Here is a 17,803-nt window from a genome sequence, read left to right as displayed (position 1 = left end):
AGATGCAACACTGAGCGTCATAGGAAGTCATTCCTGCCGGTGGCCATCAAACTTTACAACTCCTCCCTCGGAGTGTCAGACACCCTGTGCCAATAGGCTGGTCCTGGACTAATTTCCACTTGGCATTATTTACTTATTATTATTTAATTATTGATGGTTTTATATTGCTATATTTCTACACTATTCTTGGTTGGTGCGGCTGTAACGAAACCCAGTTTCCCTCGGGATCAATATGTATGTCTGTCTGTCTGTCCGTTCAAAAAGTCAATGCCTCAAGAAGGCGGCATCATCACTCACCACCCAGGACAAGACCCTCTTCTTACTGGAGGAGGTACAGGAACCTGAAAACATTCACCCAACATTTTAGGAGCAGCTTCTTCCCCTTCACCATCAGATTTCTGAATGGACAATGAGCTCAGAAACACTACCTCACTTTTTCTCTCTTTTGCACTAATTTTTTGCTGTTGTTCCTTTCGGGGCCTTGTGACCCATCGGCCCTTCCATTCTGTCCCATGTGACCCATCGGCCCTTCCATTCTGTCCCATGTGACCCATCGGCCCTTCCATTCCGATCCTTGTGACCCATCGGCCCTTCCATTCTGTCCCATGTGACCCATCGGCCCTTCCATTCTGTCCCATGTGACCCATCGGCTCTTCCATTCCATTCCATGTGACCCATCGGCCGTTCCATTCCGTTCCTTGTGACCCATCGGCCCTTCCATTCCGATCCCTGTGACCCATCGGCCGTTCCATTCCGTTCCTTGTGACCCATCGGCCCTTCCATTCCGTTCCCTGTGACCCATCGGCCGTTCCATTCCGTTCCCTGTGACCCATCGGCCCTTCCATTCCGTTCCCTGTGACCCATCGGCCCTTCCATTCCGTTCCTTGTGACCCATCGGCCCTTCCATTCCGTCCCTTGTGACCCATCGGCCCTTCCATTCCGATCCTTGTGACCCATCGGCCCTTCCATTCCGTCCCTTGTGACCCATCGGCCCTTCCATTCCGATCCTTGTGATGCATCAGCTGTTCCTTTAGTATTTTTGTCTAGCTCAACGTTCAGCCCAGTCCGGATGGAAAGTGTGCAAGGAGCTGGCCGGTTCGAACCTGCCACCACCCGCCTTGAAATCCAGTGCAGATGTACTAAATCATCCGCCAGCACTGTACTTATTTATTTTTTCCATAATGATTGTAATTTCCCGGAGTATTTTTTGAACGTATTGCAATGTACTGCTGCCAGAACACAAGGAATGTCAGTGATGAGAAGCCTGATGTTGTGTCGCAGCAGCAGTACACTTTAGGTATTGCATTTAAAGTAAAATATAAATTGTAATAAGGTGTGTGTGAGTGTGTGTGTGTATAATATTTTAAAATAATGAACAGTGAAAAAAGAGCAAAACAGTGAGGTGGTATTGATAGACCATTCAGAAATTTGCTGGCAGAGAAGAAGCTGTTCCTAAAACTTTGAGTGTGAGAAGTACAGCGGAGCCTCCACTTCCCAGGAAAATTGAGGCAAGTGAGCCCCCCCCCACCCCCCTCGACCACCCACCTTAACCGCGTTTTACAGGAGCACCATTGAGATCGTCCTGACAAGCTGCGTTCCCATCGGGGATGGGAACAGCAGAGCATCGGACAGGAATCCCCTACAAAGGACTGTGAGAACAGCCGGGACGATCACAGGGGTCTCCCTAATATCCGTCAGAGACGTTTATCAGGAGCACTGTGAATGCAGGGCCCTTGGTATCATTAAGGATCCCACCCATCAATCCAGCATCCTCGTTGACTTTCTACCTTCAGACAGGAGACTCGATGCATAAAGACAAGAACGGTCGGGGTGGGAAACAGTTTCTTCCCTCAGGCTGTTAGGCTTCTGAACTCCCGGCTGCTTCGTATTCAAAGTGTCACTGGATAATTTGTACTGTACTCTACAATATTTAATATTAATGCATTTTAGCATGTTGTATGTGTGTGATTCGTCTGTAGATTCCTTACCTTCATAAGTTATATTGTGTTATGTACTTTACACCCCGGTCCGGAGAAACATTGTCTCGTTTCTCTATATGTCATATGGTTATACATATACGTGTATATAGTTAAGTGACAATAAACTTCGCTTCACTTCCTTCCTGATGGTGGTAATGAGAAAAGGGCATGCCCTGGGTGGGGAGGGTTCTTAATGATGGATGCCACCTTTATGAGATATCATTGCCTTTTGAGGACATATGTTAATGATAATAAACCTGATTGTGATTCGAGTCAAACAGCATCTGAGAGAGGCTGAACTTCTCCAGCTGGCAGTGTAACTCCAGATCAGTGTAACTCCAGATCAGTGTAACTCCAAATCAGTGTAGCTCCAGATCAGTGTAACTCCAGATCAGTGTAACTCCAAATCAGTGTAACTCCAGATCAGTGTAACTCCAGATCAGTGTAACTCCAAATCAGTGTAACTCCTGCAGCCTTTTGTGTCTCTGTCACTGCTGGACCCCTCAGTGCCTCTGTTACAGCTAGACTATCAGCTGATATCATTCCCTGTACACAAGTTCAAAGCTCAAATTAAATATTATTATCAAAGTACATGTATGTCACTACATACAATCCTGACATTTATTTTCTTGCAGGCATGCTCAGTAAATCCGAGAAGCATAACAGAAAATCAATGAAAGACTGTCCCCAACAGGACGGACAAACGACCTGTGGCAAAAGACATCAAACTGCGCAAATGGAAAAAAAGTATTAGTAAATAAATAAGCAATAAATATTGATAACCTGAGATGAAGAATCCTTGAAAGTGAGTCCATAGGTTGTGAGAATAGTTCAGTGATAGGATGAGTGAAGTTATCCCCACTCGTTCAAGATCCTGATGGGTGAGGGGTAGTAACTGTTCCTGAACCTGGTGGCGTGAATCCTGAGGCTTCTGTACCTTCTTCCTGATGACAGCAGTGAGAAGAGAGCAGGTCCTGCGTGGTGGGGTTCCTGATGACAGCAGTGAGAAGAGAGCAGGCCCTGCGTGGTGGGGTTCCTGATGACAGCAGTGAGGAGAGAGCAGGTCCTGCGTGGTGGGGTTCCTGATGACAGCAGTGAGAAGAGAGCAGGCCCTGCGTGGTGGGGTTCCTGATGACAGCAGTGAGGAGAGAGCAGGCCCTGCGTGGTGGGGTTCCTGATGACAGCAGTGAGGAGAGAGCAGGTCCTGCGTGGTGGGGTTCCTGATGACAGCAGTGAGGAGAGAGCAGGCCCTGCGTGGTGGGGATCCTGATGACAGCAGTGAGGAGAGAGCAGGTCCTGCGTGGTGGGGGTCCCTGATGACAGCAGTGAGAAGAGAGCATGGCCTGGGTGGTGGGGGTCCCTGATGACGGCAGTGAGAAGAGAGCGTGGTCTGTATGGTGGGGGTCCCTGATGACGGCAGTGAGAAGAGAGCAGGTCCTGCGTGGTGGGGGTCCCTGATGACAGCAGTGAGAAGAGAGCATGGCCTGGGTGGTGGGGGTCCCTGATGACAGCAGTGAGAAGAGAGCATGGCCTGGGTGGTGGGGGTCCCTGATGACAGCAGTGAGAGAGCATGGCCTGGGTGGTGGGGGTCCCTGATGACAGCAGTGAGAAGAGAGCAGGTCCTGCGTGGTGGGGTCCCTGATGACAGCAGTGAGAAGAGAGCATGGCCTGGGTGGTGGGGGTCCTGATGGCAGCAGTGAGGAGAGAGCATGGTCTGGGTGGTGGGGGTCCTGATGGCAGCAGTGAGGAGAGAGCATGGTCTGGGTGGTGGGGGTCCCTGATGACAGCAGTGAGAAGAGAGCATGGCCTGGGTGGTGGGGGTCCTGATGGCAGCAGTGAGAAGAGAGCATGGCCTGGGTGGTGGGGGTCCTGATGACAGCAGTGAGAAGAGAGCATGACCTGGGTGGTGGGGGTCCTGATGACAGCAGTGAGAAGAGAGCATGGCCTGGGTGGTGAGGGTCCTGATGGCAGCAGTGAGGAGAGAGCATGGTCTGGGTGGTGGGGATCCCTGATGACAGCAGTGAGGAGAGAGCAGGTCCTGCGTGGTGGGGATCCTGATGACAGCAGTGAGGAGAGAGCATGGCCTGGGTGGTGGGGGTCCTGATGACAGCAGTGAGGAGAGAGCATGGCCTGGGTGGTGAGGGTCCTGATGACAGCAGTGAGAAGAGAGCAGGCCCTGCGTGGTGGGGTTCCTGATGACAACAGTGAGAAGAGAGCGTGGCCTGGGTGGTGGGGTTCCTGATGACAGCAGTGAGAAGAGAGCAGGTCCTGGGTGGTGGGGTTCCTGATGACAGCAGTGAGAAGAGAGCATGGTCTGGGTGGTGGGGGTCCTGATGACAGCAGTGTGAAGAGAGCGTGGCCTGGGTGGTGGGGTTCCTGATGACAGCAGTGAGAAGAGAGCAGGTCCTGGGTGGGGGGGTTCCTGATGACAGCAGTGAGAAGAGAGCGTGGTCTGGGTGGTGGGGATCCTGATGACAGCAGTGAGAAGAGAGCGTGGCCTGGGTGGTGGGGTTCCTGATGACAGCAGTGAGAAGAGAGCAGGTCCTGGGTGGTGGGGTTCCTGATGACAGCAGTGAGAAGAGAGCATGGCCTGGGTGGTGGGGATCCTGATGACAGCAGTGAGGAGAGAGCGTGGCCTGGGTGGTGGGGATCCTGATGACAGCAGTGAGAAGAGAGCAGGTCCTGGGTGGGGGGGTTCCTGATGACAGCAGTGAGAAGAGAGCAGGTCCTGGGTGGTGGGGGTCCCTGATGACGGCAGTGAGAAGAGAGCAGGCCCTGCGTGGTGGGGCTGTCTGATGACAGCAGTGAGGAGAGAGCATGGCCTGGGTGGTGGGGGTCCTGATGACAGCAGTGAGGAGAGAGCATGGCCTGGGTGGTGGGGGTCCTGATGACAGCAGTGAGGAGAGAGCGTGGCCTGGGTGGTGGGGTTCCTGATGACAGCAGTGAGGAGAGAGCGTGGCCTGGGTGGTGGGGATCCTGATGACAGCAGTGAGAAGAGAGCAGGTCCTGGGTGGTGGGGTTCCTGATGACAGCAGTGAGAAGAGAGCATGGCCTGGGTGGTGGGGATCCTGATGACAGCAGTGAGAAGAGAGCAGGTCCTGGGTGGTGGGGCTGTCTGATGACGGATGCTGCTTTCCTGCGACAGTACTCTGTGTCGATGTTGTCACTGGTGGGAAGGAATTTAGCCACGATGGACCTGCCCATATCCACTACATTTTAAAGGCATTGGTGTTTCCATACCAGGCTGTGATGCAACCAGTCAATATTCTCTCCACCGCACATCTACAGAAGTTTTTGAAATTTTAGATGTCATGTCAAATTTCCACAAACTCCTAAGGAAGCAGAGGAGCTGCTGTGCTTTCGTCACGATTGTTCTAACCCGCAGGGCCCAGGGCAGACCCTCTGAAACGAAAACACAGGAGAATTTAAAGTCGCTCTCCCGTTGAGGACGGGCTCACAGACCCCCGGTTTCCTCCTCCTGAAGCCAGTAATCAGCTCCTTGGTCTTGCTGACTTTGAGTTGTTGTGGAGCCAGTCAGACAGATCTTCAAACCACCTCCAAAATGCTGATTCATCACCGCCTTTGATTCGGTTGCCAGCCAACTGGAGTATGGCATTGGAGCTGTGCTCAGCACGCACCTTGTTATACTCCTGTGATTGTGGAGGAGATGTTGCTGCCAAGCTGAACTGACTGTGCCAGTGAGGAAACTGAGGATCCAATCGCACAATGAGGTATTGAGGCCGAGGTCTAGAAGCTTATTGATTAGTTTTGAGGGGATGCTGGTCCATAAAGGGTGTCCTGATGATCCAGGGTTGAGTAAAGAACCAAGGAGATGGCCTCTGCTGTGGTCCTGTTGCAAGCTGGAATGAATCCAAGTATTTTCTCAGGCAGCAGTTGATAATGTTTCATCACCAACCTCTCAAAGCCCTTCATCACAGTGGATGTAAGTGCTGCTGGACAATAGTCATCCAGGCAGGCTACCACGTTCTTTTTAGGCACCGGTGTAACTGAAGCTTTGCTTGTAGCAGGTGGGTACCTCAGACTGCTGAAGTGAGAGGTTAAAGATCTCAGTGAACACTCCACTCATTGGTCAGCACAGATCTTTAGTTCTTGGCCAGGTACCCTACCTGGGTTTCCCTGGGTTACGTCGGCCTCGGAGACGAAACGTCACGGGGTCATCAGGCACTGTGGGAGATCCTGATGGCTCCTCCATGTTTTGATGACCAAGGTGAGCATCGAAGGAATAGAGCTCAAAGCCTTGTTGTCACCGATGTCAGTTGGTTTCACTTTGTAAAAGGTAACAGCATTCAAGTCTTTCCCAAGCGTCCTTCAGTGATCAAGTTTGGTCCAGAAATGCTACTTCGCCCAATTTCCAGAAATTGTACCTAGACCTCTTATATCTGACTTGGTCGCCAGACCTGAATGCTCTCAGCAGATTGCATTGTCACGGTTCATCCAGGGCTTCTGACTGGGGAAGACTCGGAATGATTTTGTGGGCACACACTTGTCTACAAGTTTTTATATAAAGTGTGGGACAACGATGGTGTATTCAGTGAGATCTTCCGAAGAGTCCTTGAACACGACAACTCTGTAGCTGTACTCCTGCCTCACGTGACCATCACTTTATTGTCCTTATCTCTAAATATAAAGGAAAACAAAATAATTGTTCCTCTGGACCCAGTACAACATAAAATACACACACACAAAAGATAAAGAACACAACAATAATAGTAAAAAGCACAATAAAATAACGAACACATTGATAATAAACACACAATAAATATAAATACATAAGATCACTTCTATTCTTAGAGTGATTGTATGTCCATAAAGTGACGCTGGGCATAGGAGTGTCTGTACATAAGGTGACTGACAGGAAATGGTAGAGTAGCAGTGGTTGGGGGTGGGTTAGTGGGTGGAGGTTTTGATCAGCCTTACTGCTTGGGGAAAGTAAATGTTTTTGAGTCTGGTGGTCTGGCGTGGATGTTATGTAGCCTCCTCCCTCATGGGATGGGACAAGTAGCCCATGAGTAGGGTGGGTGAGATCCTTCATGATGTTAATGCCCCTTTCCCAGCACCTGTCTGTATACATGTTCCTGATGATGGGTGGGTTGGTGCCGGTGATGTGTTGGACAGTATTGGCTACCCATGGTAGAGCCCCTTTCTCCCTCTGTATTCCCCTCCACCCCTCGCCAAATCTGTGAGGCTCCAATTGGAGTTTGTCACTCACCTCCGCCCCCCCACTGTCGGAGATGGTCTTGCCCTCCTGGTCATCCCTGCGCCGTCTTTTTCCTCTTTAAACCTTGCCTTAAAACCAGTGTTTTTGAACTAACTTGACTATTCAACCTGGCTTCTTCTGCTTGCTCTTAGATCGTTTCTATTTTCTTGGCGCTAGATAAATGCACATGAATAAATTCCCGTCTTGGACGTGAATGCATTGCCAGCACGGCAGGAATGCAGGACGGATTTTACTGACGGGATTGCAGCTGGCCGTTCTTCCCTTGGATCCTGGGGCATCTGCCGACCCGCTGGGGAGTCTGATCTCCTGGGCTGGGGTAAGCGGAATTCGGATGCTCTCCAGTCCCGGGCTGGACTGTCCCTTTAAGAGGCGGGGCCCGGACCTGGGCTGCCATTGGTCGACTGACGCAGACTGGTTACATTCCCCGAAAGCGACTGTGTATCTGCGGCCGCGGAGACCCGGAGCGGAGTCACACTCAGACCCGGAGCGGAGCACCGGCGTCCCGCAAGGTCAGGCGCTTCTTCCAGCGGCAGCGGCTGCCCCCACGGGAGGGCGTGGATCCCGGCGTAGGTGCGTGCTTGCGGGCCTCGTGTGAGACAGAGCCTGGGGACCATGCTCCGGGCCGGGCAGAGATGCAGCCCTGATCAGAGGCCGGGAGGTTGGAAACGTGTCAGTGATGTCGCAGCCTGGGCATCGGCCGGCCCCCCGGCTCAGAGGAGAACCTCCCTGGGAATCAAACCCGTCCTTCTGCATGTGATAGGACAACGTGGAGGGAGCTTCACTCTGTATCTAATCCTGTATGTGTGTGATGGGATAGTGTGGAGGGAACTTCACTCTGTGTCTGATCCTGTATGTGTGTGATGGGATAGTGTGGAGGGAACTTCACTCTGTGTCTGATCCTGTATGTGTGTGATGGGATAGTGTGGAGGGAACTTCACTCTGTGTCTGATCCTGTATGTGTGTGATGGGACGGTGTGGAGGGAGCTTCACTCTGTATCTAATCGTGGGTATGAGTGATGGGATGGTGTGGAGGGAGATTCACTCTGTGTCTGATCCTGTATGTGTGTGATGGGACGGTGTGGAGGGAGATTCACTCTGTGTCTGATCCTGTATGTGTGTGATGGGACGGTGTGGAGGGAGTGTGTGATGGGACGGTGTAGAGGGAGATTCACTCTGTGTCTGACCCCGGGAGTGTGTGATGGGACGGTGTGGAGGGAGCTTCACTCTGTGGCTGACCCCGGGAGTGTGTGATGGGACGGTGTGGAGGGAGATTCACTCTGTCTGACCCCGGGAGTGTGTGATGGGACGGTGTGGAGGGAGATTCACTCTGTCTGACCCCGGGATTGTGTGGTGGGACGGTGTGGAGGGAGCTTCACTCTGTGTCTGACCCCGGGAGTGTGTGATGGGACGGTGTGGAGGGAGCTTCACTCTGTATCTAATCGTGGGTGTGAGTGATGGGATGGTGTGGAGGGAGATTCACTCTGTGTCTGATCCTGTATGTGTGTGATGGGACGGTGTGGAGGGAGATTCACTCTGTGTCTGATCCCGGGAGTGTGTGATGGGACGGTGTGGAGGGAGCTTCACTCTGTGTCTGACCCCGGGAGTGTGTGATGGGACGGTATGGAGGGAGATTCACTCTGTGTCTGACCCCGGGAGTGTGTGATGGGACGGTGTGGAGGGAACTTCACTCTGTCTGACCCTGGGAGTGTGTGATGGGACGGTGTGGAGGGAACTTCACTCTGTCTGATCCCGGGAGTGTGTGATGGGACGGTGTGGAGGGAACTTCACTCTGTCTGATCCCGGGAGTGTGTGATGGGACGGTGTGGAGAGAGCTTCACTCAGTGTCTGACCCCGGGAGTGTGTGATGGGACGGTGTGGAGGGAGCTTCACTCTGTGTCTGACCCCGGGAGTGTGTGATGGGACGGTGTGGAGGGAGATTCACTCTGTGTCTGACCCCGGGAGTGTGTGATGGGACGGTGAGGAGGGAGCTTCACTCTGTCTGACCCCGGGAGTGTGTGATGGGACGGTGTGGAGGGAACTTCACTCTGTCTGACCCCGGGAGTGAGTGATGGGACGGTGTGGAGGGAACTTCACTCTGTGTCTGACTCCGGGAGTGAGTGATGGGACGGTGAGGAGGGAGCTTCACTCTGTGTCTGACCCCGGGAGTGTGTGATGGGACGGTGTGGAGGGAACTTCACTCTGTCTGATCCCGGGAGTGTGTGATGGGACGGTGTGGAGGGAGATTCACTCTGTGTCTGATCCCGGGAGTGAGTGATGGGACAGTGAGGAGGGAGCTTCACTCTGTGTCTGACCCCGGGAGTGTGTGATGGGACGGTGTGGAGGGAGCTTCACTCTGTGTCTGACCCCGGGAGTGTGTGATGGGACGGTGAGGAGGGAGCTTCACTCTGTGTCTGATCCCGGGAGTGTGTGATGGGACGGTGTGGAGGGAGCTTCACTCTTTGTCTGACCCCGGGAGTGTGTGATGGGACGGTGAGGAGGGAGCTTCACTCTGTCTGATCCCGGGAGTGTGTGATGGGACGGTGTGGAGGGAGCTTCACTCTGTGTCTGACCCCGGGAGTGTGTGATGGGACGGTGAGGAGGGAGCTTCACTCTGTCTGATCCCGGGAGTGTGTGATGGGACGGTGAGGAGGGAGCTTCACTCTGTGTCTGATCCCGGGAGTGAGTGATGGGATGGTGTGGCAAGAGCTTTGAAGTAAAGCAGAGATCACCACAAATACAAGGGAGGTTAGGCAGTATCTGGGGAGGGAGAAACGGTTTCTGGGCTGAGAACTGCGGGCAGAATTTCCTGATAAAGGAAGTGTTATTCTCCCTCAGTGGACGTTGCCCGAACTCTGAATTCCCAGCAACTTCAGATCTGGATGCAGGTTTGATGATGGTGAAATGACGTGAAGGTAATTTCACTCTGAACCTGGCTCAGACGGCCCCAGACGGTCTCCAATGTTCTCTGGCACCATGGGATCACGCCAGGTTGTTCTGACTTTCTGGGACCAAGGACTTTGGGGGTGGCTGCTGGCCATACCCACTGTGTGGTTATCTTCTGGCACTGATCCCACTTTCCACAGTTCACAGTTTGGCTTGCAACAGACAGCCGTTCCACATTGGACACAGCTATGCCAATTCCCAGCATATTCTGTCTAAATGGATACCAACTCACAACCATCAGCCCTGGTACCGGTGGGGATGGGTCCGTCACTGTATAACACTGGGGTACAGTACTGGTGGGGACGGGTCTGTCATCCATCACTGTATAACACTGGGGTACAGTACCGGTGGGGACAGGTCTGTTACTGTGTAACACTGGGGTACAGTACTGGTGGAGACAGGTCTGTCACTGTATAACACTGGGGTACAGGTCTGTTACTGTGTAACACTGGGGTACAGTACCGGTGGGGACGGGTCTGTTACTGTGTAACACTGGGGTACAATACCGGTGGGGACGGGTCTGTTACTGTGTAACACTGGGGTACAGTACCGGTGGGGACGGGTCTGTTACTGTGTAACACTGGGGTACGGTACCGGTGGGGACGGGTCTGTTACTGTGTAACACTGGGGTACAATACCGGTGGGGACGGGTCTGTTACTGTGTAACACTGGGGTACAGTACCGGTGGGGACGGGTCTGTTACTGTGTAACACTGGGGTACGGTACCGGTGGGGACGGGTCTGTTACTGTATAACACTGGGGTACAGTACCGGTGGGGACGGGTCTGTCACTGTGTAACACCGGGGTACAGTACCGGTGGGATGGGTCCGTCACTGTATAACACTGGGGTACAGTACCGGTGGGGACGGGTCCGTCACTGTGTAACACCGGGGTACAGTACCGGTGGGATGGGTCCGTCACTGTATAACACTGGGGTACAGTACCGGTGGGGACGGGTCCGTCACTGTATAACACCGGGGTACAGTACCGGTGGGGACGGGTCTGTCACTGTGTAACACCGGGGTACAGTACCGGTGGGATGGGTCCGTCACTGTATAACACCGGGGCACGGTACCGGTGGGGACGGGTCTGTCACTGTATAACACCGGGGTACAGTACCGGTGGGGACGGGTCTGTCACTGTATAACACCGGGGTGCAGTACCGGTGGGATGGGTCCGTCACTGTATAACACTGGGGTACGGTACCGGTGGGGACGGGTCTGTCATTGTATAACACTGGGGTACGGTACCGGTGGGGACGGGTCCGTCACTGTATAACACTGGGGTACGGTACCGGTGGGGACGGGTTTGTCACTGTGTAACACCGGGGTACAGTACCGGTGGGATGGGTCCGTCACTGTATAACACTGGGGTACAGTACCGGTGGGATGGGTCCGTCACTGTATAACACCGGGGTACGGTACCGGTGGGGACGGGTCTGTCATTGTATAACACTGGGGTACGGTACCGGTGGGGATGGGTCCGTCACTGTATAACACTGGGGTACAGGTCTGTTACTGTGTAACACTGGGGTACAGTACCGGTGGGGACGGGTCCGTCACTGTGTAACACTGGGGTACGGTACCGGTGGGGACGGGTCTGTCAGCATATAAAACTGGGGTACAGTACCGGTGAGGACGGGTTTGTCACTGTGTAACACCGGGGTACAGTACTGGTGGGGATGGGTCTGTCAGCATATAAAACTGGGGCAGATTACCAGTGACGATCATCTATCCCAGGGCAGGAATGGTACAGCCTGGATCTGAATCATATTTCATACGATTGGTGCATGTTCTGAATTCTGTCGTGTGGTGACTTGATCCAGGTGTATGATCCGACAGGGTGCAAGAATAGAGTGGACAGCCAGAGGCTTTTCTCAGGCCGGAAGTGGCTAATACCAGCGGGTATAGTGGAGGAAGGTATTGGGCGGGATGTCAGGGGTAGGGTTTTTCACACAGAGAGTGGTAGGTGTGTGGAATGCACTGGTGGTAGAGGCCGATATTGTACATCAGGGACATTTAACAAATTGGTAGATAGAACATGGATGATAGAGAAATGGAGGATGATGTCGAGGGGAGGGGTTAGATTGATCTTGGAGCAGGTTAGGAGGATTGCACGCGTTGTGCGCTGAAGGACCTGTATTGTTCCATGTTCGAAATCAGCAAATGCATCAAAGTTAGGCAAATTGTTTCCACTGGCCTGGTTTAGAAACATAGAAAACCTACAGCACAATACAGGCCCTTTGGCCCACAAAGTTGTGCCAAACATGTCCCTACCTTAGAAGTTACTAGGGTTACCTTTAGCCCTCTATTTTACTAATCTCCGTGTACCTTACTAAAAGCCTCTTAAAAGACCCTATCGTATCTGCCTCCACCACTGTTGCCAGCAGCCCATTCCACGCACTCACCACTCTCTGAGTAAAACAATTACCCCTCTGTACCTACTCCCCAGCACTTTAAACCTGTGTCCTCTTGTGGCAACCATTTCAGCCCTGGGAAAAAGCCTCTGACTATCCACACAATCAATGCCTCTCTGATCATCTTGTACACCTCTATCAGGTCACCTCTCATCCTCCATCGCTCCAAGGAGAAAAGGCCGAGTTCACTCAACCTATTCTCATAAGACATGCTCCCCAATCCAGGCAACATCCTTGTAAATCTCCTCTGCACCCTTTCTATGGTTTCCACATCCTTCCTGTAGTGAGGTGACCAGAACTGAGCACAGTACTCCAAGTGGGGTCTGACCAGGGCCCTATATAGCTGCAACATTATCCCTCGGCTCTGAAATTCAATTCCACGATTGATGAAGGCCAATACACCATACGCCTTCTTAACCACAGAGTCAACCTGTGCAGCTGCTTTGAGCGTCCTATGGTCTCAGACCCCAAGATCCCTCTGATCCTCCACACTGCCAAGTCTTACCATTAATACTATATTCTGCCATCATATTTGACCTACGAAAATGAACCACCTCACACTTATCTGGGTTGAATTCCATCTGCCACTTCTCAGCCCAGTTTTGCATCCTATCAATGTCCCGCTGTAACCTCTGACAACCCTCCACACAATCCACAACACCTCCAACCTTTGTATCATCAGCAAACTTACTAACCCATCCCTCCACTTCCTCATCCAGGTCATTTATAAAAATCACGAAGAGTAAGGGTCTCAGAACAGATCCCTGAGGCACACCACTGGTCACTGACCTCCATGCAGAATATGACCCGTCTACAACCACTCTTTGCCTTCTGTGGGCAAGCCAATTCTGGATCCACAAAGAAATGTCCCTTTGGATCCCATGCCTCCTTACTTTCTCAGTACGTCAAATGCCTTGCTGAAATCCATATACACTACACCTACGGCTCTTCCTTCATCAATGTGTTTAGTCACATTGGTGTCGGATCTAATAGTTTATTGCGGGAAATGTTGAGGGGAGGTGGCGGGAGATGATGGTTTACTGAGGAGTGAGGGACCCTGTGAGATGATGGTTTACTGAGGAGTGAAGGACCCTCTGAGATGATGGTTTACAGAGGAGTGAGGGACCCTCTGAGATGATGGTTTACTGAGGAGTGAGGGACCCTGTGAGATGATGGTTTACTGAGGAGTGAGGGACCCTGTGAGATGATGGTTTACTGAGGAGTGAGGGACCCTGTGAAGTTTGGGCTGTCCTGTGAACGAGCCCCACTGCAGAGTTCCCTGATCTCACCCGCCCGCAGGACCGGCTGTGTGTTTGTCTGTGGCTGGGGCTGCTCCGAGGTTCTGCCCAGCTCTGAATGATGTGCTTTCCCATCTCCAGGAGCTGGGAGTGTAACGATCGGTTCTGCTCCCATCAGCAGCTCGCACCTTCGCCCCTGCCCGTCGTCAGACTCCTCCATCCCTGAGCGGGAACTCGTGGACTGTTGAGATACCTGAACAAGGTAAGAGGATTGAAGGTGGTCTCAGATCCCGGGGGAAGCAGTGAGACCCTGAGTCGGGTTCGATGTCCTCAACACTGCCTTGTCTATGACGGAGAAGCCTAATGCAGGCAGACTCGGTGGAGAGCTTGTGTTCACTCCCCTCCTCCCACCATCCGTCCCGTCGGCCCTCCACTCCTACTCTCCACCTCCTTCCTGCCCTCCTCATCACCCCACTTTCCCACCCTCCACCCTCCTGTCCCTCCTGCCTCTCTGTTGAATGAATCAGTTGGAAGATAAGCTTTAATTGTCACAGGTACTTCGAAACACGCGGTGAAATGTGTCATTTGTGTCAACGACCGCCACAGCCACAAGGATGGGCTGTGAGTGTCGGCGTGCCCACAACTCACGAACCTTAACCCTTGCGAGAAACCGGATCAGCAAGCGGTCATGGGTTCAACCCGGGTTGCTGGCGCTGTAATAACACTACGCTAAGCACTACTCTACCGTGCCTTCTTGGACAGCACTGGGCTGCAGGATTCCTGTGAGTCCGGGGAGCAGGAACGGAGGGTGTTGCCCTCATTCTCGTCCTCTCTGGAGAGGATGGCACAGAGGTGGACTGTCCTCGCTTCTTCTGCTCACTCACTCTCCCATCACTACTTCCTATGTCAACAGTCACGGGGCCGTTCCCAGCTCTGTCCACTGGGTAGAAGCTTCCTTCACTGTGTAAAGCCTCAGGAACAACCTTCCAAATGCTGTGGTTGGAAACATCTGCGACGATGGGGTCCAAGCCTTCAGGAGTCGAGTGCACAAACACCTCTCATCTCTGGGAGGGAAGTCACATGCTTCTTCGTAAGCTGTCACGAATGGGACCAGGATGGCAATGTTCGGTTGTTGGCAGGTGGGTTAATACCTGACCTTCAAGAGTACTTGTGAGTTACGTTCCAGCTGGACTTTGTCCTTAAACTGCTGGAGAACAGTGCGGGAAGATCAGGTGCTGTTTTCTCCCAGTAAGGATTAGTTTTTCGTTCCAAGTGCTCTTGCCACGTTTTGTCACCTGTAACCTTATCCTTCAATCTCTCTGAATTATGAAGGACAGCATGTGTATAAACGTCTCTCTCCAGCAGACTTCGTCATGATCATCACAACTCCAGTGTTTCTGCTATTTTTTAATGTTTTTTAATTGTACGTATGATTTTTTTTGTGTTCTATCGCTGAGCAGCAGTGAACCATCTGACTGGCCTATCAGAGTTCTCTTTGGGAATTAGTTGACTTGATCAGCATTTCTGATCTGGCTGTTGTTCACAATTGCAGTTTAGAAAAAAAGGTGGTTGTTGGTGAATAAAACCATAAGACATAGGGGCAGAATATTAGGCCATTTGGCCCATCGAGTTTACTTCGTCATTCCATCAGGGTTGATCTATTTTCCCTCTTGACCCCCTTCACACGGACTAGCCTATCACTGGACAGCATCGGCTGTAACATTGGGATTCAGTTCCTGCTGGTGTCTGTAAGGAGATTGTATCTTCTCCCCGTGTAACTGCCTGTGTTTTCTCTGGGTGCTCTGGTTTCCTCCCAAGGATGTACGGGTTAGTGAGTTGTGGGCAGGCTGTGTTGGTCATTGACCCATTTTACTCTGTGTGTATTGTATTTAATATTTCAGTAATATTGTAAATATATTGTTTGATTAAGCTTTCTTTCTGCTTTACACAATTTATTACGGGATTGACTCCAGTGTCTTCATTTGAATTAGTTTAATGTTTTGAAGATACAAAACATAACAGAGCAGGCTGGCATTAGCACCAAAAGCACAGCGACACTCGCGGGCTGCCCCACCGCACCCTCGGACTGTGTTGGTCATTGACACAAGCGATGCATTTCACTGTGTTTCGATGTAAATGTGAAGAGTGAAGCTAATCTTTGCCTTTCTTTCTCCTGCATTCTCCCCGTGACATTTGACAAAACGCTGTTTCGTTTGGTTGTATCGATGGGTATTCGTTCATGGTTGAATGGCAATTAAACTTGGACTATGAACAAACTTACAAATCGAGAACCTAGTGACTGTTACAGCGCTGGCATTTAGGGCCGTAACGAAGCCCCTCTATCTCCAGCGGAGCTCAGGGCTTCACTCAACTTCTCAGTAGCTTCTACTCGTTTCTTTCATTACTGTCAGTCATGCAAGTCCCGGGTGGAGACTCAGGAATACCGTCACACTCAGATGTAGAAGGATTCTTATTGCTGTTTCTTTAACAATTTGTTAGCCCTGAGCTGAATCTCTGAACCTGGAGAACCAGGAAACCACTCTTAGTCTGGCCTCTGCCCTTTGACCTGTTTGGCATGGGAGACCTGACCAAGAGCTGAAGCGTAAAGCCCTGACTCCAGCCAGTGTAGATCTCCAGGTCCAACCCTGACTCCAGCCAGTGTAGATCTCCAGGTCCAACCCTGACTCCAGCCAGTGTAGATCTCCAGGTCCAACCCTGACTCCAGCCAGCGTAGATCTCCAGGTCCAACCCTGACTCCAGCCAGTGTAGATCTCTGGATCAAACCCTGACTCCAGCCAGCATAGATCTCCAGGTCCAACCCTGACTCCAGCCAGCGTAGATCTCCAGGTCCAACCCTGACTCCAGCCAGCGTAGATCTCCAGGTCCAACCCTGACTCCAGCCAGCGTAGATCTCCAGGTCCAACCCTGACTCCAGCCAGCGTAGCTCTCCAGGTCAAACCCTGACTCCAGCCAGCGTAGATCTCCAGGTCAAACCCTGACTCCAGCCAGCGTAGATCTCCAGGTCCAACCCTGACTCCAGCCAGCGTAGATCTCCAGGTCCAACCCTGACTCCAGCCAGCGTAGATCTCCAGGTCAAACCCTGACTCCAGCCAGCGTAGATCTCCAGGTCAAACCCTGACTCCAGCCAGCGTAGATCTCCAGGTCAAACCCTGACTCCAGCCAGCGTAGATCTCCAGGTCAAACCCTGACTCCAGCCAGCGTAGCTCTCCAGGTCAAACCCTGACTCCAGCCAGCGTAGATCTCCAGGTCAAACCCTGACTCCAGCCAGCGTAGCTCTCCAGGTCAAACCCTGACTCCAGCCAGCGTAGATCTCCAGGTCAAACCCTGACAGGTCAAACAGCTGTCGTGGTTTTTTGTGCCTCACAAATGACCAGGAGACGCAGAAGATTCTTCAAGAAGGGTTAAACTTTAATTTGCAAATCAAAGCTGAGACAGTCATTGAGCTAGTCGCTGATTGCCCACCGATCCTCGGACCCAGCATTTTTTATAGCAATCTCCGGTCCAGTTGCATTAGCAAATGTAATCGATCTATAGTTGCGTATTACACGTATATCATGTCCCTATTGTTTCTATCAATTGACTTAATCATGTTCTAATCTACATCTCTTAGCTACTTCTCATTCACACACCATTGTCTTCTACATTCTTAAGATTTCAATCTCCTACCAAATTGGGTACATGCATAGCAAATAATAAACTCAGAACTGAGCAATGTTCTAATCTACATTTCTTTAGCTCTTTAGCTACCTTTCATTAACACACCATTGTCTTCTACATTCCTAAGATTTCATTCTACTAAATTGAGTACATGCATAAGCTCAGAACTGACTTCATAGTTTTGGTAAATTTATACTTTTATACTCCAATATATCCCCCCTTTGAGACCCAGAGGGTTCTCACACTCACACAGAGAAAGAAGACTAAGAGTCTGCGCACAAAAGCCCCAATATACTCAAGCATTTATTCC

General features: G+C 51.7%; 1 protein-coding gene across 3 annotated transcripts in view; it reads left to right on the top strand.

Moving 5' to 3' along the window:
• The window catches only part of slc39a14 (solute carrier family 39 member 14), a 53,227-nt gene that overhangs the window by 9,240 nt on the left and 26,184 nt on the right, over nucleotides 1–17,803 (top strand). Inside the window, exons 1-2 of one of the 3 annotated variants that reach the window (XM_073061727.1) lie at nucleotides 7,620–7,727; nucleotides 13,957–14,077. Coding sequence is in view for 1 of the 3 variants with exons in the window: in XM_073061711.1 (XP_072917812.1) it covers nucleotides 7,412–7,788 (377 nt within the window). In the remaining 2 variants the exon portion in view is untranslated. Of the gene's footprint in view, nucleotides 1–7,349; nucleotides 7,789–13,956; nucleotides 14,078–17,803 lie in introns of those variants that run through there. The other 2 variants (XM_073061720.1, XM_073061711.1) reach the window with 2 other exon arrangements.

Source organism: Hemitrygon akajei, chromosome 1 (assembly GCF_048418815.1).
Source record: "Hemitrygon akajei chromosome 1, sHemAka1.3, whole genome shotgun sequence".
NCBI classification, from domain to species: domain Eukaryota; kingdom Metazoa; phylum Chordata; class Chondrichthyes; order Myliobatiformes; family Dasyatidae; genus Hemitrygon; species Hemitrygon akajei.
The sequence above is the reverse complement of the archived record's forward strand: the minus strand, read 5'-3'. Positions and strand labels throughout refer to the sequence as shown.